Raw genomic sequence first — 25,146 nt, 5'->3', positions numbered from 1 at the left:
AGATACGCTTGCCGACGTCCAGACTTTGCATTACCTACACTTCATATAGCAGGGGTAACTTTACGCCGGACGTAAGCCTTATGTAAACGGCGTAGCGGCCGCAAGTACGTTCGTGAATCGGCGTATCTACCTAATTTACATATTCAACGCGTAAATCTACAAAAGCGCCCCTTGCGGCCAGCGTAAATATTGCACCCAAGATACGACGGCAAATCTATGCGTAACTGATTCTAAGAATCAGGCGCATTGATACGACGGCTCACATTCGGACTTACGACGGCGTACGTGGAGATACGTCGTCGTAAGTTCGCTATGAATCTGGCCCATAAAGTCCAGTATAAAATAGTTGTTGCTCAGAAGTGAAGCACAGTGATATAGTGAACACGTGGAAACGTCTAGGGGTTGTATCTTCATTCAAAATAATGGAGTACTGCAAACTGGTGGCGTTTGATGGGGCAAACTGATGGCGTTTGATGGGGCAAACTGGCAGCATTTGATGGGGCAAACTGGCGGCATTTGATGGGGCAAACTGGCGGCATTTGATGGGCACAGTGACTGCGTTTGATGACACAGTGGCTGTGTTTGATGGGCACAGTGAGGCTTCAAGTGATGTTTTTTTTTTTCGGTTTGTTCCCCCCCCATCCCTCTCCTTCTACAAGCTAACAGACTGGCTGGAGACCACACTGTCAATTGTTAACTCTTTCCTGAGAAGACTGGAAGTTCAAGGGTTTAATACTACTTTAAAGCCATATACGGTAAGCAAATAGCATCTTCAAAAATAGGCCAGCAATGACAGACGCCATGACTCTCATTGTGGGTGACCTCTTACATTGGGGTCCCCATTATAAAATTTGTGAACATTTATTAATCTGTTAAATCAATTTAATAGGAATCCCATACGCATCAAAATAGTCCGTCTTTGTCATCACATGACCGAGTATTATGGGCTGTGAATCCCACTCGGCTAATACAGACACATATAATGACATGTCTCCTTTCATATATCAGCTGCGATATGTTAACAAGTGTTCACAAAGCTAGAGCGGGCAGCAACTGTGGGCACTGGTATGCAGACCAGCTAATGTCCTGGCGCACGCCAGCCTGATTTCCGTGAAAAATCCGCCACAGATTTACAGCCGCCTGACACCTGTTTTCTCTCTTCTGTAAAATAACAAGATTCTCTTTGCATCAGCATTCTACCTGGAAGGAGGCCAGATTGTGCGCAAGTGTTATTTCTAATTTGACACATACTATACACATCCTATATACACTGCATACAATAACATGGGATAACATTATAAGAGGAGGGGAAGTCAACTCTACTACTATTACGTTACGCCGCCGCAAGTTTTACGGGCAAGTGCTTGATTCACAAAGCACTTGCCTGTAAAGTTGAGTCGGCGTAGCGTAAATCCCTCCGGCACAAGCCCAGCCTAACTCAAATGATCCGGGTAGGGGACGCGGATCATTTAAATTAGGCGCGTTCCCGCGCTGAACGTACTGCGCATGCTCCGTTTTGAAATTTCCCGCCGTGCATTGCGCTAAATGACGTCGCAACGACGTCATTTTTTTTAACTTAGACGTGAATTACGTCCATCCCAATTCACGGACGACTTACTCGAAAAAAAATAAAAATTCAAATTTCGACGCGGGAACGACGGCCTTACTTAACATGGCAAGTCTAAGTATACGCCGCAAAATAGCAGCTTTAACTATACGCCGGAAAAAGCCGACTAGGGACGACGTAAGAGAATGCGACGGCCGCGCGTTATTTTCATGGATCGTTGGAAATAGCTAATTTGCATACCCGACGCGGAAAACGACGTGAACGCCACCCAGCGGACGCCGAAGTATTGCATCTTAGACCTGAAGGCGTACGAGGACGTACACCTGTCGGATCGAACCCAGATGCCGTCGTATCTTGGTTTGAGGATTCAAACTAAAGATGCGACGCGGGAAATTTGAAAGTACAATGCATGAATCTATGTATTGTTGATTGATGGGTGTAGTAGAGAGGGGGCAGCGCTCCTGCGCCCACTATGGACGCACCCCGCCACTGTCTGTGGGTCTTCAGCAGCTGGGTCACTGCATGTCCTCGGTAAAAAGAGTCCCATAGACTGCCCTTTAAAATATAGGTGTACTTCCTTGTGATCTAAAGCACCGTCCAAACGACTCTTCAGTTCCAGTGAAGGGCTCCTTTCCTGCTCTCCATAGAAAGGAAAACCAATTTACCCAAAGCTTTCCCATTTGTTATAAAATCTCAATATACTATACATGAGTGTCCACTGAATTTTTTTTAGAGGGGGGCGCTTCGGCAGCGGCGATACACAGTCGCATTTTACCCTTTCTTCTAACCTCTAGTGTGGGTTAAAAGCGCCCCCCCCCCTTGTTAAAATGTAAAAACACCCCACTGTGCCCCCTGCATATTTCAATATCTCTTTGTCACTACTGTGTACCCCCTCTCCACAACTGCACCTCTGGACCTCTTTACATTACACAGCACCCTGCATCACTGGCCCCCTTTACATTACACAGCCCCCTGCATCACTGGCCCCCTTTACATTACACAGCACCCTGCATCACTGGCCCCCTTTACATTACACAGCACCCTGCATCACTGGCCCCCTTTACATTACACAGCACCCTGCATCACTGGCCCCCTTTACATTACACAGCACCCTACATCACTGGACTTCTTTACATTACACAGCACCCCTTTCCCTTGATTGAAACACTACACTATATTGACAGTATATTTATTTCAGGTCTAAAAGAGGAACCTTTTGGAATGAGGGACAAATGGATTTGATTCCAGAAAAGGGACAGGCACTCTAAATAAGGGACAACTAGAGGGGAGGGGAGCGCTGCAGTCACCGCTTAAATCGGCCCCAGGGCCAGTTCAGCCCTGCTCCTGGCTCTCCCTGGCGATTCCAGGGGTGGGGGCAAACGACCCCCCTTGCCCTATGGAGCGGATGCCCATGATACTATAACAAGCACTTCCAATGCTTGGAAACTCTCATTATCTCACCAGCCCCGAAATGGCCCATGCGAGGCAATGCTAATTGGTCATACTTGCATATGGCTGATAATGCCGATATAATTCAAGAATACTGGAGAGGCATTAAACTGGAAGCTAAAATTTGTGAAAGATAACTTTAAATAAACAAAGTTATCCACGCTTTTTTTTCCCCTAATGACAGATTATTGTACTCCAAAGAAATAACTGGCCAACAAATCTGTTTTTCTGCTGCGTGTGAATATTGGAGAAGTGAGTCAGAATTTCCTGAGGACGGAGGAAAATTCTCATTGTCCTATGCTGCCCTGCTCATGAGAGATAAAAAAAAAACTGTTCGGAATAAGATACGAAAAGAATTTTAATAAGACTCCAGATAAAATAGCTTTCGGGATTAGCCTGTGAAATCCTCAAAGGCCGTGTATCCTTTTTTTTTTCTGTTACAGAACTAATCCAAAAGGGGAATATATGTAATTAAATTAACCCGCTTTAATGATGGAGAGGAAGGAAAGAGGTGAACAAATCCCAGGCTGGATTTACCTTCGGTGGCGCCTGGGGGCCGTTTAGCAAACTTGCCTCGACAACATTTTTATTGGTTACGTCTCCAACAGACACAGAGGGGCTCCGTGTGGCTTATTTTACAACCAGTAATTTGCGTTGACGTGCTCTTTGTGTGCTATATGCGCTCAGCCGTCTGGATCTTAAAGAGGGTCTATGTTGTTTTTCTTTTGTTCTTTATACATGTGCATGTATGTTTTTTTTTAACGTAGTTATATTTATGTATTTTTTTATTTTTTTTAATGGTTGGTAAAATATTTATAATTAACCACTTCGGCCCCGGAGTATTTGGCTGCCAAATGACCGGGCCGCTTTTTGCTATTCGGCACCACAATTGCTCGGTCGTGCGGCGTGGCTCGCAAACAAAATTTATGTAATTTTTTTCATACAAATAGAGCTTTCTTTTGGTGGTATTTGATCACCTCTGCGGTTTTTATTTTTTGCGCTATAAGCAAAAATAGAGCGACAAATATAAAAAATTGTGCCCATTTTCAGCCTCATTTTCAGCCTCACTGTGCCCATGTACCTTATCTGCCGTGTCAGTATTGATGAGGGGGGAAGGAAAGCCATATCTCGCTGAACATTGTCCCCTCTGATTCACAGCAGGGCTGTGTCTATAGGAAGTCCACGCCGTCCACGCTAACAAAGCTCCGCCTCCTCCTTATCACGGACGGACGAGGAGGAGGCGGGACGGCGCGGACGACCTATACACACAGCTCTGCTGTGAATCAGAGGGGACAATGTACAGGAAGAGAGGAAACCTGATTCGAGTATAAGCTGAGGGGGGCTTTTTCAGCACAAAAAAATGTGCTGAAAAATTCAGCTTATACTCGAGTATATACGGTAGTCTAGAGTGCACTATAGGAGAATGGCTAGGATATGATCCAATGTTCCCTAAGAGGTACCTGTTAGCATAAGCAATAGAGACAGATCTCTGCATAGCAGCTGTTAAGAGACAAGCGTTAGTCCTAACTCTTTAGCCGACTAACGTTGGGGCCCAGTCGTACCGTTGGTGCATATGAGAATAGTCCCAGTCAAGTCTGCAGGCAGCAATACGGCTAATAGATGGCTGTATGGTCAGTTCCTAAAGGGCTCAGTCTCTATCTCACAAGCAGTGATTAGTCTACTCACCTCTCTGCACCCAGGTGACACTGTGTTGGGCTACAGAATTGTATTTTGTGCAACAACTACTGTACAGCTGTATTTAGTAGAGATATATTCTTCAACCAGTAGATGGTAGTGTTTATAAGTTTGTAGCTGCATCTATGATACTGTATGCTCTATGTTTTTTCCCTGAATAAAGTTTCCTGTCTGCAGTTAAGCAGCAGATAAAGTTCATGTGGACTGTGCACTGTCTGTTCTGTAGGACTATATACAGAATGCCTAATACTCTGTCTCAGCACTCCCCACTCAGGCTGCCGATATGTTGCATTGATGGTGCATATTGGACAGCGATGTGCACTCTCCAACCTCCCTCACGGCAAGAGGAAGCTGTGTCTTGTACTTGTGGATTATATTTCTATAAGGATCCTCTAGAGATCACCCTCCTTTGCTTTTCTGAGTTTTACCTGTTGGGCTCTTCTTCTCCATTGCAGATCTCAATAGAAGGAACAAAGTGGGAACAGAAAACTTTGATCGTAGCATTTCCATCTAGCAGTGCTGGGGTCGTCGGTTCAAACAATGATACCATAGGTGTGTGCAGCCTATGGCATTAGGGTGTGCACCCCAAAGCTCAAACACACAGTATCGATCTCTCACTATGTTTATTCAGAAAGGTAGGGGTCAGTAAATTACATATTTACTGGCCCCTTCCCCCATTCATCCTAAAACATCCCACAGCCTCAGCCGCTGGGAGAGGAGAGGAGGAAAGCCAGCAGCGGTGTGGGGCGGCAAGGGTTAGGGGGCTAGGGCAGTAGGGGGAATTTATGCTGCACAGGGTGATTAGGGTGTGCATGGGCACACCTGGCACACGCCTATGAATGATACACTACCTGCCTGGAGTTTGCATGTTCTCCCTGTGCCTTTGTGGGTTTCCTCTGAGTACTCCAGTTTCCTCCCACACTCCAAAGACATGCTGGTAGGTTAATTGGCTCCTGTCTAGATTGGCCCCTAGTATGTGTTATGTATTGTATATACCAGGGGTGTCCAACCTTTTTTCAAAGAGGGCCAGATTTGATGAAGTGAACATGCGTAAGGGCCGAGCATTTTGCCTGACATTCTTTGAACCATTAAAATGTGGTCTAAGTGTGTTCGTTCGAGTACTAATACACTGCCCAACACAAATTATCTTGCCTTTGTGGCTGTGTGTGGTGTAGAGATGAGCGTGGGCGTGTATTTTGGATATACCGTATTTATCAGCGTTTAACACACACCTTCACTTTAGAAGGAAAGTTTCAGGGGAAAAAAATGTAAATAAAAAACTGTGAAGCAAAATAAGGGTCATTGCCCATCAATGCAGCCTAATCAGTGCCCATCTGCAGCCTTGCCATTGCCATGAATGCAGCCTCTCCATTGCCATGAATGCAGCCTCTCCATTGCCATGAATGCAACCTGATCGATGTCCATCTGCAGCTTTGGAGGGAGGGGGGGGGCGGGATGAGCACCAACAAATTACATACAGGAGAATCTCCTGTTTACACAGCAGCCTCTTTAATACAATTTCTCCCGCCTCCTATGATAGACAGAGGAGTCGTCCAATGGCAGCCCAGGAGATGGGACTTCCTATTACAGATGTCACTGTGTAAACAGGAGATTCTTCTGTATGTAATTTGACAGCACTCGTTCCCCCTCTCCCTGTCCCCTCCGAGGCAGCGCCGATAAATACAGTATATATCCAAATTACCAGGGGGCCACATTAAATTGGAATGGGGGCCGAAATTGGCCCCCGGGCCGGACTTTGGACATGCCTGGTATATACAGTATATCATTTTTATTTGTCTTGATGTTTATACCATTCTTGGCTCTTTTTAGGAGAATCGCACAGATGACTTTCCTGTCCTGATCTAACAAAATTCCCATGTACAATCTTTACCGTACATCCTACATTCAGGGCTGGACTGGGACAAAAATTTGGCCCTGGACTTCATCCAGACTAGCCCACTTTGACAGGTCTCTCCCATGGTGGCCTGACAACTCCCGCACCCCCCCCCCCCCCGGCCACCCAAGCCCCCTCTCCCCCTTCACTAGCCACTAGCCGTTCTACTTTATTAGAGTAGAACGGCTGGTACTTGTACTCTTATAGGCAGTACCAGTGGGGAAGCTAGACATTATTTCAGCGGGGGCAAAGAATCAGTTTGGTGCCCCCCCTTATGGGACAAGATTAGGCAGAAGTGAGAAACTCCCAGGCCATAGCTGTTGAGTCAGCTGTCTGTCCCCTCCCCCCATGCTCCTCTGTCGTCCCCCCTGCTCCTCTGGTCCTCCCCCTGCTTCTTTGCTCCCCCCAGGTGAGCTCTGCGGTGAGGGAGAGGAGGTGAGCGCTGCGGGAAGGGAGAGACAGAGGAACGAAGGGGGGCGGTGGTCCGCTGTCACTGAAACCGGCCCACTGAGCCATCGGCCCACCGGGAAACTCCCTGTAGTCCCAGTGGCCAGTCCATCCCTGCCTACATTATAAAACCCATAACTTCTAGAAAAGGTTTTCCATGTTTCTTCAAAACCGTGTTATGAAGAATGTGCTTAGTAGCAACATCAGATCTGCAGAACTTCTGAAGTATCTTATGAAACATAAATGATGTTTTACCGTTCTCCGACTGCCACCAGGCTTTCTTGCGATCCTCAGCGAATGTGGTAATGACATTTTCAATGCGGTGACTGATGGGGTTGGTCAGCCGGTTAAAAGGCCTTCTGGAGTCGCAGACAAAGCACTTCTTCTCATCCTGGTGGAAAGACAACAAGCACCGATCACAATACTACACAATCGCTGGAGAAAGAGGCTCAGCTGTATTTAAGGCTTCATGCATTCATGCTTTCTAGTCTTTCAAGCTAGCCACAGACATTGCAATCTGTTCATACAATCATGGCGGCTTAGTGGTTAGCACATCTAAAGGAGGTCATCCAGAGCCCAGGGAAAGAATCCAGAACTGCACCCCCCCCTCCCCCACGGGTAATACATACTGTAACGGAATGGCCCGTGATACCCAGAGACTTTTGAAGGATGCGGGGTACTCCTGTGCCAGCTTCACTAATGACTCTTGCGTCTAGGGTCATCCTATGTCCAATAGGGGCATAGGATGACTGAGAAATGATACCATGAATTACATGAGATGGGACAGTAATGATAATTCATGTATTGCAGGATATCTTGAAATATTACAAGTTGTTAATTCTGACCCCAACAGGTCAATAGGAGAGTGTCTCCTTCAATGTGGAACATAGACTGTTGAGATGTTAATTGATGTTAATCGCCTCCAGCTACCTGGCTGTAGTGAGGAAAGCTGATGGACACCAACTAGCAAACGTATGTAGGCATAGGACACGCCCCCTGCCACACCCCCTTAAAGGAGAATTAACCCTCAAAAAAGGTTAATTAAATCACAAGGGCTTCTTTTTAACAATTATTATTCCTTTATATTGACTTTTAAAATTTACAAATGCAACAATTTAGAATTTGGATGAAAGGTTTAGCGCTGGGAAACACTTTTTGAAAGATAAAAAGTGCATTTTATACACTGAGGGCCGGATTCATAAAGAGTTACGCCGGCGTATCAGTAGATATGCCGATGTAACTCGGAATCAAAGCCGTCGTAAGTTTAAGTGTATTCTCAAACTGAGATACACTTAAACCTAGCTAAGATGTCCTCATCAGAGCCCCCCCTTACATCAGTGTCCCCCATCAGAGTCCCTCCTTACATCAGTGTCCCCATCAGAGCCCCCCCCTAGCTAAGATACGACGGCCTGCGCCGTCGTATCTTAGGGTGTAATTTTTCCGCTGGCCGCTAGGTGGTGCTTCCGTTGTTTTCGGCGTAGAATATGTAAATGACTAGATACGCCGATTCACGAACGTACGCTTGCCCGTCGCAGTAAAGATACGCCGTTTCCGTAAGAGATACGCCGCGTAAAGTTAAAGCTGCCCCCTAGGTGGCGTAGCCAATGTTAAGTATGGCCGTCGTTCCCGCATCGAAATTTGAAAATTTGACGTCATTTGCGTAACCCGTCCGTGAATGGGGCTGGACGCAATTTACGTTCACGTCGAAACCAATGACGTCCTTGCGGCGTACTTTGGAGCAATGCACACTGGGAAATTCCACGGATGGTTCATGCACCGTTCGGGAAAAACGTCAATCACGTCGGGTCACCAATAATTAACATAAAACACGCCCCCTCATCCTCATTTGAATTAGGCGCGCTTACGCCGGCCCCATTTACGCTACGCCGCCGTAACTTAGGAGGCAAGTGCTTTGTGAATACAGCACTTGCCTCTCTGACTTACGGCGGCGTAGCGTAAATACGATACGCTGCGCCGCCGTAACAATGCGCGGAGCTACCTGAATCCGGCCCAATAAAGATAGATCAGATCAAAACGAGGGACAAATGAGGGGGGGGGGGGAGGGATATTTCTCCAAATCAGGGACAGTCCCTCAAAATCAGTTGGGACAGTTGGGAGCTATGATGGTGCTGCCTGCAGAAAACGACAGGAGGGGGCGGAGACAGCAATACAACCCTTTACCGGCTTTATCCAAAGCTACAAAAAAAGTTTTGCCTTTAGATATTCTTTTGATCTCGTGTATTAAACTGAACAAGGACCAAAGCTTTGTTCTTGCCGTCCATTGTGCATGGTATGACTGGCATTTCCCTATTTGTATGTTTGTAGGGTTAATGTCTGTTTCCTAATTGGCAGTTCATTACAGGGGAATTTTCATCCTACTTTTGTATGGTGGGTTAGACGGTTGTTTTTTTTCCCCTTTTATTTTCTTTTTCTATTCTGGGAATTTGGCCGTGTCAATGCAGCTTTCATAGGTGAAAGGCCAAATCCAGTTTTTTTTTTGTTTTCCGTGTTTCTTTCAGAAAACATGTAGCTGGACTGAGGAGTGATAAATCTAGAGGACGAGGGTTCGGGAGGTCCCTGGGGGGGGTCCGGGGCAGGGAAGAGGGACAAGAGGAGAAAGGGAATGTGAAGGGAGGACAAAGTGCAAGATCTAAAAATAAGAGGAAGTGAGAACTTTCCATGAAGCTGCTCTCTGGTGGGCTGTACTGGGGGGTCTTCAGACTTATCGGTATCAGGGCCACATCGGAAATGTTACAGATATATGGCAGGTGAAAAAAATAATGTTTTATAAGTCAAGGAATAATATATGAAATGTTAGGTTTTATTTAGAGAAAGAACTTAAGTCAAACAAGTTTCTAAAGTCTCCCATACATCAGGGTCCACGTTGGAGGAGAGTCCATATCAGAACTCCCCCCATCAGTGTCCCCATAAGAGCCCCCCCTTACATCAGTGTCCCTATAAGAGCCCCTCCTTACATCAGTGTCCCTATAAGAGCCCCTCCTTACATCAGTGTCCCCATCAGAGCCCCTCCTTACATCAGTGTCCCCATCAGAGTCCCTCCTTACATCAGTGTCCCCATCAGAGCCCCTCCTTACATCAGTGTCCCCATCAGAGCCCCTCCTTACATCAGTGTCCCCATCAGAGCCCCTCCTTACATCAGTGTCCCCACCAGTGTTCCCCCTCATATCAGTGTCCCCATCAGAGCCCCTCCTTACATCAGTGTCCCCATCAGAGCCCCTCCTTACATCAGTGTCCCCATCAGAGCCCCTCCTTATATCAGTGTCCCCATCAGAGTCCCTCCTTACATCAGTGTCCCCATCAGAGTCCCTCCTTACATCAGTGTCCCCATCAGAGCCCCTCCTTCATCAGTGTCCCCATCAGAGCCCCTCCTTACATCAGTGTCCCCATCAGAGCTCCTCCTTACATCAGTGTCCCCATCAGAGCCCCTCCTTACATCAGTGTCCCCATCAGAGCCCCTCCTTACATCAGTGTCCCCATCAGAGCTCCTCCTTACATCAGTGTCCCCATCAGAGCCCCTCCTTACATCAGTGTCCCCATCAGAGCCCCTCCTTACATCAGTGTCCCCATCAGAGCCCCTCCTTACATCAGTGTCCCCATCAGAGCCCCTCCTTACATCAGTGTCCCCATCAGAGCCCCTCCTTACATCAGTGTCCCCATCAGAGCCCCTCCTTACATCAGTGTCCCCTCCTTACATCAGTGTCCCCATAAGAGCCCCTCCTTATATCAGTGTCCCCATCAGAGCCCCTCCTTACATCAGTGTCCCCATCAGAGTCCCTCCTTACATCAGTGTCCCCATCAGAGTCCCTCCTTACATCAGTGTCCCCATCAGAGCCCCCCTCCTTACATCAGTGTCCCCATCAGAGTCCCTCCTTACATCAGTGTCCCCATCAGAGTCCCTCCTTACATCAGTGTCCCCATCAGAGCTCCTCCTTACATCAGTGTCCCCATCAGAGCCCCTCCTTACATCAGTGTCCCCATCAGAGCTCCTCCTTACATCAGTGTCCCCATCAGAGCCCCTCCTTACATCAGTGTCCCCATCAGAGCCCCTCCTTACATCAGTGTCCCCATCAGAGCTCCTCCTTACATCAGTGTCCCCATCAGAGCCCCTCCTTACATCAGTGTCCCCATCAGAGCCCCTCCTTACATCAGTGTCCCCATCAGAGCTCCTCCTTACATCAGTGTCCCCATCAGAGCCCCTCCTTACATCAGTGTCCCCATCAGAGCCCCTCCTTACATCAGTGTCCCCATCAGAGCCCCTCCTTACATCAGTGTCCCCATCAGAGCCCCTCCTTACATCAGTGTCCCCATCAGAGCCCCTCCTTACATCAGTGTCCCCATCAGAGCCCCTCCTTACATCAGTGTCCCCTCCTTACATCAGTGTCCCCATAAGAGCCCCTCCTTATATCAGTGTCCCCATCAGAGCCCCTCCTTACATCAGTGTCCCCATCAGAGCCCCTCCTTACATCAGTGTCCCCATCAGAGCTCCTCCTTACATCAGTGTCCCCATCAGAGCCCCTCCTTACATCAGTGTCCCCATCAGAGCCCCTCCTTACATCAGTGTCCCCATCAGAGCCCCTCCTTACATCAGTGTCCCCATCAGAGCCCCTCCTTACATCAGTGTCCCCATCAGAGCCCCTCCTTACATCAGTGTCCCCATCAGAGCCCCTCCTTACATCAGTGTCCCCTCCTTACATCAGTGTCCCCATAAGAGCCCCTCCTTATATCAGTGTCCCCATCAGAGCCCCTCCTTACATCAGTGTCCCCATCAGAGCCCCTCCTTACATCAGTGTCCCCATCAGAGCCCCTCCTTACATCAGTGTCCCCATCAGAGCCCCTCCTTACATCAGTGTCCCCATCAGAGCCCCTCCTTACATCAGTGTCCCCATCAGAGTCCCTCCTTACATCAGTGTCCCCATAAGAGCCCCCCCTTACATCAGTGTCCTCATCAGAGTCCCTCCTTACATCAGTGTCCCCATCAGAGCCCCTCCTTACATCAGTGTCCTCATCAGAGTCCCTCCTTACATCAGTGTCCCCATCAGAGCCCCTCCTTACATCAGTGTCCCCATCAGAGTCCCTTCTTACATTAGTGTCCCCATCAGAGCCCCTCCTTACATCAGTGTCCTCATCAGAGTCCCTCCTTACATCAGTGTCCCCCATCAGAGCCCCTCCTTACATCAGTGTCCCCCATCAGAGCCCCCCTTACATTAGGGCCCCCCTTTACATCAGGGTCCCCAACAGTGTCTCCTGTTATATCAGTGTCTCTATCAGAGTAGAGTCCCCATCAAAGCTCCCTCCTTACATCAGAGTCTCCCTTTACATCAGGTGTCCCCATTACCAGCAGTGTCCCCAACTTTATATCAGGGTCTCCATCAGAGCAGAGTCCCCATCGGAGATCTCTCCTTACATCAGGGCCCCCTTTACATCAGGTGTCCCCATTGCCAGCAGTGCCCCCAACTTTATATCAGGGTCTCCATCAGAGCAGAGTCCCCATCGGAGATCTCTCCTTACATCAGGGCCCCCTTTACATCAGGGTCCCCAACAGTGTGCCCCCTTACATCAGTGTCACCACCAGTGTTCACCCTCATATCAGTATCCCTACCAGTGTCCCCCTAATATCAGGGTCCCTCCTTACATCAGTGTCCCCATCAGAGCCCCTCCTTACATCAGTGTCCCCATCAGAGTCCCTCCTTACATTAGTGTCCCCATCAGAGCCCCTCCTTACATCAGTGTCCCCATCAGAGCTCCTCCTTACATCAGTGTCCCCATCAGAGCCCCTCCTTACATCAGTGTCCCCATCAGAGCCCCTCCTTACATCAGTGTCCCCATCAGAGCCCCTCCTTACATCAGTGTCCCCATCAGAGCCCCTCCTTACATCAGTGTCCCCACCAGTGTTCCCCCTCATATCAGTGTCCCTACCAGTGTCCCCCTTACATCAGGGTCTCCCTTTATATCAGGGTCCCATATCACTGTCTCCATCAGAGGAAAGTGCCCATCGGAGCTCCCTCCTTTCATCAGTCTCCCCATCAGACTCCCCCTTACATTAGGGCCCCCCTTTACATCAGGGTCCCCAACAGTGTCCCCTGTTATATCAGTGTCTCTATCAGAGTAGAGTCCCCATCAAAGCTCCCTCCTTACATCAGAGTCTCCCTTTACATCACGTGTCCCCATTACCAGCAGTGTCCTCAACATTATATCAGGGTCTCCATCAGAGCAGAGTCCCCATCGGAGATCTCTCCTTACATCAGGGCCCCCTTTACATCAGGGTCCCCAACAGTGTGTCCCCTTACATCAGTGTCACCACCAGTGTTCACCCTCATATCAGTATCCCTACCAGTGTCCCCCTTATATCAGGGTCCCCCTTTACATCAGGGTCCCCACCAGTGTCCCCATTTATATCAGTGTCTCCATCAGAATATAGTCCCTATCGGAGCTCTCTCCTTACATCAGTGTTCCCATCAAACTCCCCCTTACATCAGGGTCCCCAAAAGTGTCCCCCTTTATATCAGTGTCTCCTTTAGAGAAGAGTCCCCATCAGAGCTCCCCCTTCATCTGAGTCCCCCTTTACATCAGGGTCCCCAAAAGTGTCCCCATTTATATCAGTGTCTCCTTTAGAGAAGAGTCCCCATCAGAGCTCCCTCCTTACATCAGGGTCCCCAACAGTGTCCCCTTTACATCAGTGTCTCTATCAGAGTAAAGTAAAGTCCCCATCGGAGCTCCCTCCTTACATCAGGGTCCCCAACAGTGTCCCCCCCTTACATCAGTTTCCCCACCAGTGTTCCCCCTCCCATCAGTGTCCCTACCAGTGTCCCCCTTATATCAGGGTCCCTCTTTACATCGGGGTTCCCACCAGTGTCCCCCTTTATATTAGTGTCTCCATCAGAATATAGTCCCTATCGGAGCTCTCTTCTTACATCAGTGTTCCCATCAAACTCCCCTTACATCAGGGTCCCCAAAAGTGTCCCCATTTATATCAGTGTCTCCTTTAGAGAAGAGTCCCCATCAGAGCTCCCCCTTCATCTGAGTCCCCCTTTACATTAAGGTCCCCAAAAGTGTCCCCCTTTATATCAGTGTCTCCATCAGAGTAAAGTCCCCATCAGAGCTCCCTCCTTATATCAGGGTCCCCCTTTACATCAGTTTCCCCACCAGTGTTCCCCCTCCTATCAGTGTCCCTACCAGTGTCCCCCTTATATCAGGGCCCCCCTTTATATCAGTGTCTCAATCAGAGCAGAGTGCCCATCGGAGCTCCCTCCTTACATCAGTGTCCCCATCAGGGCCCCCCGTTATATCAGTGTCTCCATCAGAGTAGAGTCCCTATCAGAGCTCCCTCCTTACATCAGGGTCCCTATCCTATGGCTTTAACTTATGACATGTGTGAATGCGGAAAATACTGTTTCATGGCCACTGGGTGGTGATGACATTTATAGGAAGCAAGTATGCTCCTCTGCACCATCTAGTGGCCAGAATGTGGTATTTTCCGCATTTACACATTCGAATTGCAGGGAATATAATTGGAGAACATTCGATTTTGTAGCAATCGCACAGAACAAATATGTACAAATCTGTAAGTGATTGTAGTAGTCAGTCAGTAATGCCCCCTTGTCATAAAAATATAAAACTATAGAACCACAAGTAAATAAAAATTTGGAAATCACACCATCAAACAATAACAACAACTAAAAAAGTAAAAAGACATTGAAAATAAATTAAAATCTCCCTTTGAACATTTTTTGGCTCTATTGAGGTTCGCTAATCAGTAGCACATTTTGTTTGCACAACCTTCTTGGCATGGCTCACCTGAAGATGACTCACGATACAATAGGCTTGCGCTCTCTGGAGCCCGCAGGTTGACGTGGCCTTGAGTTTGTCAGCGCGGCCAACAAGCAGGTCCCCGGTGGCCGGATAGCAGCTGCCTTGAGAACATCCATGTGGCTGCTCGGGATATTGGGACAATACGCCCACCACCAGAGCTGTTGGCAGGAATGGCAGAGTTAGATGTTTGTACAGATTTATGTTTTATATCATCAATCTCATTAGTACACGCTACTCACAGAAAGTTTTACACAAATTGACAAATGTCGAAAGACCGGAACAAAGAATTTTTGGGGCAGGAGCTCTTCCTGTAGCCAAAAACTGTTTTACGGAACATTTGGGCAAGGGTGGCACATCTGTTCTAACAACTGACCATTGGTTTGAAGTGTTGGCTCTGCAGACTTGTTGGTCCAAGTTCCTGAGTAGCGGATAGCGCGCCGAAGCAAAATGTGGGTGTGGCCAAATTGCTTTTGCTGACATCATCACCCTGCCCCACCAATGATGCTGAACCTGCTCCCAGACAACTGCCCGCAGCTCCCGGATGGCAACAGATTTGTGTGTGACTATCTTGGTTACTTGGGGAGCCACAGCCTGGTCTGAATAATGTGTCCGGGTTTCAGTCCACCTGAAACCCGGACACATGATTCAAAACTCGGACTGTCCGGATGAATCCTGAACAGGTGGCAACCCTAGTCAGAATGTCTGCCGTAATATCGCCGTCCCGCTATAAGTCGCTGATCACCGCTATTACTAGTAAAAAAGAAACAAATAAATAAAAATATCCCATAATTTGTAGACGCTATAACTTTTGCGCAAACCAATCAATATACGCTTATTGGGATTTTTTTTATACCAAAAACATGTAGCAGAATACATATTCATACAGTAAATTATTGAAGGATTTCGATTTTTTTCAATTTTTTTTTATTGGATAGGTTTTATAGCAGAAAGGGAAAATATATATTTTTTTAATTGCCTTTTTTTTGTTTATAGCGCAAAAAAATAAAAAAACGCAGAGGTGATGAAATATCACCATAAGCTCTATTTGTGGGGATTTTTTTTTTATTTGGGTTCAGCGTCGCACAACCGCGCAATTGCCATAGTAACGCAGTATCCGGAGGCCATGTGGTTAATTAAACAGCCCCCCTCCTTGTCAGGCCTGAAGGACGGACAGTTGGACATCCTAAAGAGGGACTGTCTACCCTGACGGGAGAGACATTTGGGGGATGTGACACCTGCTCGGTTTTGTCACGACCCGTCGCGCGGACGCAGGAATACACTGCCGCGAGTTCCACAGTCCTCTAATAAAAGTACAATCCCTCCCAGAATAAACTCTCCCAGCAGACTGGGTGACACCTCTGTCTATATATATGTACCGGCTCCATCCCCAGACAGGGGCCCCTGTGTGCTGACTCCTTATCGGCCCCAAACACATTCCTGGGCCACCTCCCTGCAGCACACAATCCCCGCCAGGACAATTTGCTTTTTTGTTGCCATTCCCATCTAATCATTTCCCGGGAAGAATTTTGATCCTGTCAGTTATTGAAATTTCCAGAGTCCTCACTCCCACATTCCAGCTGTACAATCCCTGCTAACAGGGGGGCTGAGCCGGGGCTCCCACCAACTGACGCTGCAGGTTCATCGCCGCGGGCCCTGTAACCCTTTGCATCCCCCTTTAAGAGAACTCCTCCCGGTCGGGATTATGGTGGAATCTAATGCCCCGTACACACGATCGGAAATTCCGACAGCAAGATTCCGACCGTGTGTAGGCTCCATCGGACTTTTGTTATCGGAAATATCCGCCAACAAAAGATTGAGAGTTGGTTCTCAAATTTTATGGCAGAAAAAATTCCTATCGGAAAATTTGATTGTCTGTAGCAATTCTGACGCGCAAAATTCCGACGCATGCTCGGAAGCATTGAACTTCATTTTTCTCAGCTCGTCGTAGTGTTGTACGTCACCGCGTTCTTGACGGATGAAAAGTCAGAGAACTTTTGTGTGACCGGGGGGCTGAGCCGGAAGCCAAGCTTGAGCGGAATTCCGTCGGAAAAACCATCCAAGGTTTTTCCGACTGAAAATCTGATCGTGTGTGCGCGGCATTACTGTCCAGCCTCTACAAGTTAAACTTTTAGGGCCAGATTCTCGTAGATCAGCGTATTTTTGTGCGGGCGTAACGTATCTGATTTACGTTACGCCTCCGCAACTTAGACGGGCAAGTGCTGCATTCTCAAAGCACTTGCTCCATAAGTTGCGGCGGCGTAGAGTAAATAGGCCGGCGTAAGCCCGCCTAATTCAAATGTGGAACAGGGGGGCGTGTTTTATGTAAATAACTTGTGACCCCACGTGATTGACGTTTTTTACGAACGGCGCATGCGCCGTCCGTGGACATATCCCAGTGTGCATTGCTCCAAAGTACGCCGCAAGGACGTATTGGTTTCGACGTGAACGTAAATGACGTCCAGCCCCATTCACGGACGACTTACGCAACAGCGTAAAATTTTCAAAATTTGATGCGGGAACGACGTCCATACTTAACATTGGTACGCCGCATGTACGCCTCATATAGCAGGGGTAACTTTACGCCGGGAAAAGCCTAACGTAAACAGCGTATCTGTACTGCGTCGGCCGGGCGTACGTTTGTGAATTTGCGTATCTAGCTGATTTACATATTTCTAGGCGTAAATCGGCGTACACGCCCCTAGCGGCCAGCGTAAATATGCAGTTCAGATCCGACGGCGTAAGAGACTTACGCCGGTCGGATCTAAAAGAAATCTATGCGTAACTGATTCTAAGAATCAGGCGCATAGATACGACCGCTCAGACTCAGAGATACGACGGCGTATCTCCTTTGAGAATCTGGGCCTCCTGGTACTGGACAACGCAGGGAATGGATACCACTTGGAGTACAGATTTTCAGTGCTGTGATCGTTTGACTGACAATGACTCATTTACCCAAATTCATTTTATATCATTTTTTTTTTGAGATAGAGCTTTCTTTTTCTGGTATTAAATGAAATTTAGTGGTATCCCAGTCTTAGTCCGTAGGGTTCAATATTGAGTTGGCCCCGCCCTTTACAGCTATAACAGCTTCAACTCTTCTGGGAAGGCCGTCCACAAGGTTTAGGAGTGTCTATGGGAATGTGTAACCATTCTTCCAGAAGAGCATTTGTGAGGTTTGGGCACTGATTTTTCTTTTTTTTTTTTAGTTGAACTTCAGTTTTAATACATGGACTCCACTGGCAAAGAAAAGATTAAAAATCTGATAATAAAAATGTTCCTTTATTAAACACCCTGGGACTTCTCCCGGGTCTCGGGGAGCGAAATTCAGGCCAACGCTGTTTTCCGGTCCACTTTTTTTATTTTACTTTTATTTCAGACCTTCCATTGTTACTTTCACATGAAATAAATGAGGATTTCCTTCTGCTGTGATCAAAACCCGGCACTTGCCGGAGATACAGCAAGAGGGAAAAGTACAAGAAATGCAGAGGACTGAAGCGAGGCGACCATCGATTCTTATGCCGCGTACACACCATCACTTTATGTGATGAAAAAAAATGACGTTTTTAAAAACGTCACTTTAATTGACTGTGTGTGGGGGAAAACGTCGTTTTATGTCTTGTAAAAAAACGACCAAAAAAAATTGAAGCATGCTTCAATTTTATGTGTCGTTTTTCAAAAGTGCACTTTTTACTTCACAGAAATTGACCGTGTGTAGCAAAAAACGTCGTTTTCTAAGACTTTTTTCATCCACGCATGCCCAGAAGCTACTTATGAAGTGAGCTTCAATGGTAAAACGTGGTGGAACGTAACCTCGCTTTGCAAGAACATTGTGAGAAAAACGATGGTGTGTAGGCAACTTCGTCTTTGAAAATTGAAGTTTCAAAAACGTCATTTTTTACTTCACAGAAAGTGTCGTTTTTTTTCATCACATAAAGTGATGGTGTGTATGCGGCATAAGGTTATGGTAGTCATTGCACAGCACAAAACATTGTGTTACTTTGAAGAAATGCATTGTGTTGCATTGGGGGCCATAAATAAATAAACAAATAAAAAAAATAAAAAAAAATAAAATACAGTTGTCACCGAAACAGGTTTCCCTATTGCAAGATTTACTGTCACCTCCTGTTATCCTGTCCTAATTCCCAATGCAAATCAGAGTCCTCCTGACTTGATTCCCATTCACAGCCCCCCTTACATCAGGGTCCCCATCAGAGCCCCCCCCTCCCACATCAGGGTCCCCATCAAAGTCACCTATACACCAGGCCCCCCCATCAGAGCCCCCTTTACATCAGGTTCCCCATCAGAGCCCCCCCTCCCACATCAGGGTCCCCATCAAAGTCACCTATAAACCAAGCCCCCCATCAGAGCCCCCTTACACAAGGCCCCCCATCAGAGCCCCCTTTACATCAAGGTCCCCATCAGAGCCCTTCCCCTACACCAGGGTCCCCATCAGAGTCCCCCTTACACCAGGCCCCCCATCAGAGCCCCCTTTACATCAAGGTCCCCATCAGAGCCCTTCCCCTACACCAGGCCCCCCATCAGAGTCCCCCTTACACAAGGCCCCCCATCAGAGCCCCCTTTACATCAAGGTCCCCATACGAGTCTCCCTTACATCAGGGCCCCATCAGAGTCCCACTTACAAACGCCCCCCCCCCCCACATCAGGGTCCCCATCAAAGTCCCCCTTACACCAGGCCCCCCTACATCCACCCCCCCCCCACATCAGGGTCCCCATCAAAGTCCCCCTTACACCAGGCCCCCCATCAGAGCCCCATTTACATCAGGGTCCCCATCAAAGCCCCTCCCCTACATCAGGGTTCCCATCAGAGTCCCCCTTACACCACGGTCCCTATCAGAGTCCCCCTTACATCAGGGTCCCCTTTACATTATGGTCCCATAAAAGTCCCCCCTACAGTACATTAGGGTCCCCCTTACATCAAGGTTCTCCTTACTTGAGTCCCATTCAGAGTCCCCCTTACATCAGGCTCCCCATCAGAGCCCCCCCCCTCCGTACATCAGGGTCCCCATCAGAGCCCCCCCCCCTCCGTACATCAGGGTCCCCATCAGAGTCCTCCTTACACCAGGCCCTCCATCAGGGCCCATCAGAGCCACCCCCCACATCAGGGTCCCTGTCAGAGTCCCCCTTACATCACAGTCCACATAAGAGTCTCCCTTACACCAGGGTCCCCATCAGAGTACCCTTTACATCATGGTGCCCATAAGAGTCCCCCCTTACATCAGTGTCCCTATCAGAGTCCTCCTTAAATAAGGTCGCCATCAAAACTCCACGCTTACATCAGAGTCTCCTGTTATATGGGGCAACGGGAGTTGAAGCAAATATCATATGCCTAAAAAAAAAGAAAAAATTATGTTTTGGCTGAACCCCCCAACAAGACATGTAATAAATAATATAACATAAGCAATGCAATATAAATCCTGTATAATAATAATAATAATATCACGGCTTTGAATGAAATCCCCGGTATGGAAACGGATGGGCTGATTACAAGGTCACCACTAAGTATTAATGCCGATCCGCCAGGCAGCGCAGGAGGAAGGCTCTCCATAATAGAAGCCTTGCGGGTTATTCATTGACTGCCAATTGATTTGTAAACACTTATTAATATTTTATTCGGTGGTGATAAGTAAGCGAATCCTCTCCTAGCCAATGAACATACAGCCCTGTTTCCTTCTGGAATTAAAAGGGAATAAAAAGATTAGTCTTTTTTACGATTGTTTTGGCATAAAGTTGTATACGTCTGCCCTAATTTCTAATAGCCAGATTCAGAGAGGTTTACGCCGGCGTATCAGTAGATACGCCGTCGTAACTCTGAATCTGCGCCGTCGTACATTTAAGTGTATTCTCAAATTGAGATACACTTAAATGTAGCTAAGATACGACGGCCTGCGCCGTCGTATCTTGGCTGTCTAGTTCCGCCGGCCGCTAGGGCGTAAACTCTGATTTACGCCTAGAATGCGAAAATCAGCGAGATACGCCTATTCACGAACGTACGCTTGCCCGTCGCAGTAAAGATACGCCGTTTACGTAAGGCGTTTTCAGGCGTAAAGTTATTCCACCAAAAAGATGGCCTAGCCAATGTTAAGTATGGACGTCGTTCCCGCGTCGAATTTTGAAAATTTTGTTTGCGTAAGTCGTCCGTGAATGGGGCTGGACGTAATTTACGTTCACGTCGAAACCAATAAGTCCTTGCGGCGTACTTTGGAGCAATGCACACTGGGATATGTCCACGGATGGCGCATGCGCCGTTCATTAAAAACGTCAATGAGGTCGGGTCACGATTCCTTAACATAAAACACGCCCCCCTCATCCTCATTTGAATTAGGCGCGCTTAGGCCGGCACATTTACGCTACGCCGCCGTAACTTAGGACGCAAGTGCTTTGTGAATACAGCACTTGCCTCTCTAACTTACGGCGGCGTAGCGTAAATACGATACGCTACGCCGCCCTACGTGAATCCAGCTATAAAACTAAAGCCTCATACACACGATCGGATTTTCCACGGACAAAGCGTAGGACTTTTGTCTGAAGGGCGTTGGCCATGAACTTGTCTTGCATACAAATGGTAAAGAATTGTCGGCCAACAAACATGAAACTACACGTTTTTTTAGCTCTTTAGCGCCTTCTGCTAATGTTGGGTTATGGTTAGCATTGGTTCGGAGCATGCGTGTTTGTACTTTGGAGTTTTGTCCGATGGACTTCTGTACACATGATCGGATAATCCGACATAATTGTTGGCGGACAATTTTAAAGCATGCTATCCCACATTTGCCCGTGGAAAATCCAACAATTGTCCGATGGAGCGTACAAACGCTCGGATTTTCTGACAACAGCCTGTCATCACACAATTCCCGTTGGATGATCTGATCGTGTGTATGAGGCTTAAAGTGTATGTAAAGATTTTTTTTTTTAAATAACAAACATGTCATACTTACCTCCACTGTGCAGTTCGTTTTGCACAGAGTGGCCCCGAACCTGGTCTTCTGGGGTCCCTCGGCGGCTTTCTCGGCTGCTCCCCGCGAGAACTCATCACCTTCATACAAGCTCGCATGGTGATGAGTTCTTGCTGGCGCGCTCCTGTGATACAGCCGGCGGCCATAGCCACTCACTGTATCACTCGGCCCCGCCCCCTCCAGCACGCCGCGTCATTGTATGTGATTGACAGAAGCGCCAGACAATGGCTGCGCTGCTTTCAATCAACCAATGAATGAGCCGAGAAGCCTGGCCGAGAAGCAAGCGCGTTCACGGCGCTCGACTTTCAAGGGGTCAGGTAAGTAAGCAGGGGCTCCGGGGGGGGGGGGGGGGGCGCTAATCTCTTTACAACCCATTTAACTCTTGTGTCATACACCACATCATCAACGAATGCAGAAAACAATAGCAATCAGAGCTCAGGCTGACTGCAGCCTAGCTCCCCACTAAATTCAGAATAGGGACACTTCCAGCCAGGGGTGGACTGACCATTAGGGCACTTGGGCAATGCCCGATGGCCCGAGGCCTGTAGGGGGCCCCATGAGCTGGGACAGTCACACTCTTTAAAGTGGTTGTAAACCCACTTTTTGTACTTTTACCTACAGGTAAGCCTATAACAAGGCTTACCTGTAGGTAAGGAGAATATCTCCTAAACCTGCACGGTTTAGGAGATATTCCCCTCGCAATGCGCCGCGGCGCATGAGCAGGGGGGATCTACGGCGAAAGGACCGGCAGCCGCCGGACCTTGCCGAGTTTTAAATCTCCCGCGCGCACACGCGGGAGTGACGTCATCGCCGCTCCAGCCAATCACAGCGCTGGAGCCGCGATACCCGGAAGACACGCCGAGGCAAGATGAAATCTCGCTCGGCGTGGACCAGGTAAGTGCTACACACCTCGTTCCGAGGTAAGTATTTCATAATGAGCTAATATGCACCGCATATTAGCTCATTATGACTTTTGCCTTACAGGAGAAAAAAATTTGATGCGGGTTTACAACCACTTTAAGATGGTGCTCCATTACAACTCAGTCGTGGGGTTTGTCAGTGGCAGTGTCATTGCTTCTAAATACATACACTGCCCGGCGCTTATCACAGGGTACCTACAGGCCTACCAGGGGCGGACTGACCATTCGGGCACTCGGGGGACCCATGGGTTGTCAGTCTACTATACATCCCCACATGGACCAAATTGAAGTTTCTACATTAACTTTGACTAATTGCCCTTAATTAATGTATGATAAATACGATCCAATGAAAATAAGGCTTTCTTTGCACTTCATTAGGTTTAGCAGGAGCTCCTATAGACTGTTTGGTGCCCCACCATGTGCGTTATGTCAAGGCGCTAAGCAGGGCCAATCCTAGGCAGGGTGCACGGGGTGCTCCGCACCCAGGCGCCGCAGCTCCAAAGTGCTCCCCTCCCTCCTCCTTGTCTGTGTCCAGAGGCAGAGCGCATGTAGCGGGTGCTGGGGTTCCCCATCCCGCTTGCTCTCTCCGCTGGCAACCGACAAGAGCGCATACCTCCCGCTGTCCCCGGAATCCAGGCTGGGTACCACAGCAGAGCCTAGTACTGGACCATGTTCCGGTACTAGGCTCCACTAATTAATTCTGTCCGGTGTGCATGGAGCAGTCTCCTGTCTGCCCCGCCCCCTCTCCGTGTGTCGGCTCTTCTCCCATAGGCGGTGTGATGAGAGGCTTCTGGGTTGGCCGGAGCTGCTGCCAATCACCCCGTGCACTCCCAGAAATGCTCTCCAAATGCCACCCTCCTAGTAACCAAAGATGCCACGTATGCCCCGCCCCCTGTAATGTGCTTCTGCTCCCAGCGCGCACAAGCTACATGGATCTATTGGACAAGTACTGATCTAGGGGGACACCTGATGTGGGGGGCTCTGATGGGGACAACTGCTGTGGGGGGCTCTGATGGGGGACACCTGCTGGGGGGGTTATGATGGGGGACACCTGCTGGGGGGGACACTAATGAAGACTTCTTATGGGAGCATCTCTGTGTTTGAGTCGTAGCCATAGAAAAATGTGTAAATGGGGAGGAGTTAGTAAGATGACCATGCCCATGTGGGGGCGCCAGCAATATTTCTGCACCCAGGCGTCTGTGACCCTAGGATCAGCCCTGGTGCTAAGACCTGGTGCCTCGCTTCTCTGTATGCTCCACCATGGCTTCTCCTCTACAAGCATGAGGTAGACCTCAAGAATGACGGCTGTAGACACGTTCCTCTGTGGAATCTTTCATTCCTAATCTCCTCTCATGTCTGACATTTCACAACTTTATCTAGAATACATTTTACCAGCACAGCTGTGAACATCTGTGGGACGGTTGTATCCACACCCAGCGACCAGGGAGGGCGGGTATGATTCAGCCATCCTCCCTCATCTAGATTGTAGTCTCCAGCAGGTTCAGAATGCAACCTCTGACCAGTGTGGTCATCCCATCCTGCAATGTAAATCCAAACTGGTCACAGTGCCTCACACCCAGCGCCATCGTTATCCACCCGGATATCTACATCAGAGGGTTCCAGAATGTCAGTATGAGGGCCACACTCTATATTTTACAAATATTTGTGGCCCGAAAAATATCAACTTACATCAGGGTTCCCTATCAGGTCCCTCCTTACTTTAGAGTTCCCCTAAATTAGAGCCCCCTTTTATATCAGGTTCCCTATCAGAGCTCCCCTACATCAGGTTACCCGTCAGAGCTCCTCTTACATCGGGGTCCTCATCAGAGCCCACCTTACATCAGGGTCCTCATCAGAGCCCACCTTACATCAGGGTCCTCATCAGAGCCCACCTTACATCAGGGTCCTCATCAGAGCTCACCTTACATCAGGGTCCTCATCAGAGCTCCCTTACATCAGGGTCCTCATCAGAGCTCCCCTTACATCAGGGTCCTCATCAGAGCCCACCTTACATCAGGGTCCTCATCAGAGCTCCCCTTACATCAGGGTCCTCATCAGAGCTCCCCCTTACATCAGGGTCCTCATCAGAGCTCCCCCTTACATCAGGGTCCTCATCAGAGCCCCCTTACATCAGGGTTCTTATCAGAGCTCCCCTTACATCAGGACCTCATCAGAGCTCCCCTTACATCAGGGTCCTCATCAGAGCCCCCTTACATCAGGGTGCTCATCAGAGCCCCCTTACATCAGGGTCCTCATCAGAGCTCCCCTTACATCAGGTTCCCTATCAGAGCCCTCCTATATCAGGTTCCCTATCAGAGCTCCCCCTTACATCAGGGTCCTCATCAGAGCCCCCTTACATCAGGGTCCTCATCA

General features: G+C 48.5%; 1 protein-coding gene across 1 annotated transcript in view; it reads right to left on the bottom strand.

Moving 5' to 3' along the window:
- Nucleotides 1-25,146, bottom strand: part of LAMB2 (laminin subunit beta 2) — a 145,820-nt gene that overhangs the window by 98,850 nt on the left and 21,824 nt on the right. The window contains exons 3-4 of the mRNA XM_040358908.1: nucleotides 14,868-15,040; nucleotides 7,308-7,443 (exon numbers count right to left, since the gene is read on the bottom strand). Of these exons, the coding sequence (XP_040214842.1) occupies nucleotides 7,308-7,443; nucleotides 14,868-15,040 (309 nt within the window). The remainder of the gene's footprint in view (nucleotides 1-7,307; nucleotides 7,444-14,867; nucleotides 15,041-25,146) is intronic.

Source organism: Rana temporaria, chromosome 7, assembly GCF_905171775.1.
Source record: "Rana temporaria chromosome 7, aRanTem1.1, whole genome shotgun sequence".
NCBI classification, from domain to species: domain Eukaryota; kingdom Metazoa; phylum Chordata; class Amphibia; order Anura; family Ranidae; genus Rana; species Rana temporaria.
The sequence above is the reverse complement of the archived record's forward strand: the minus strand, read 5'-3'. Positions and strand labels throughout refer to the sequence as shown.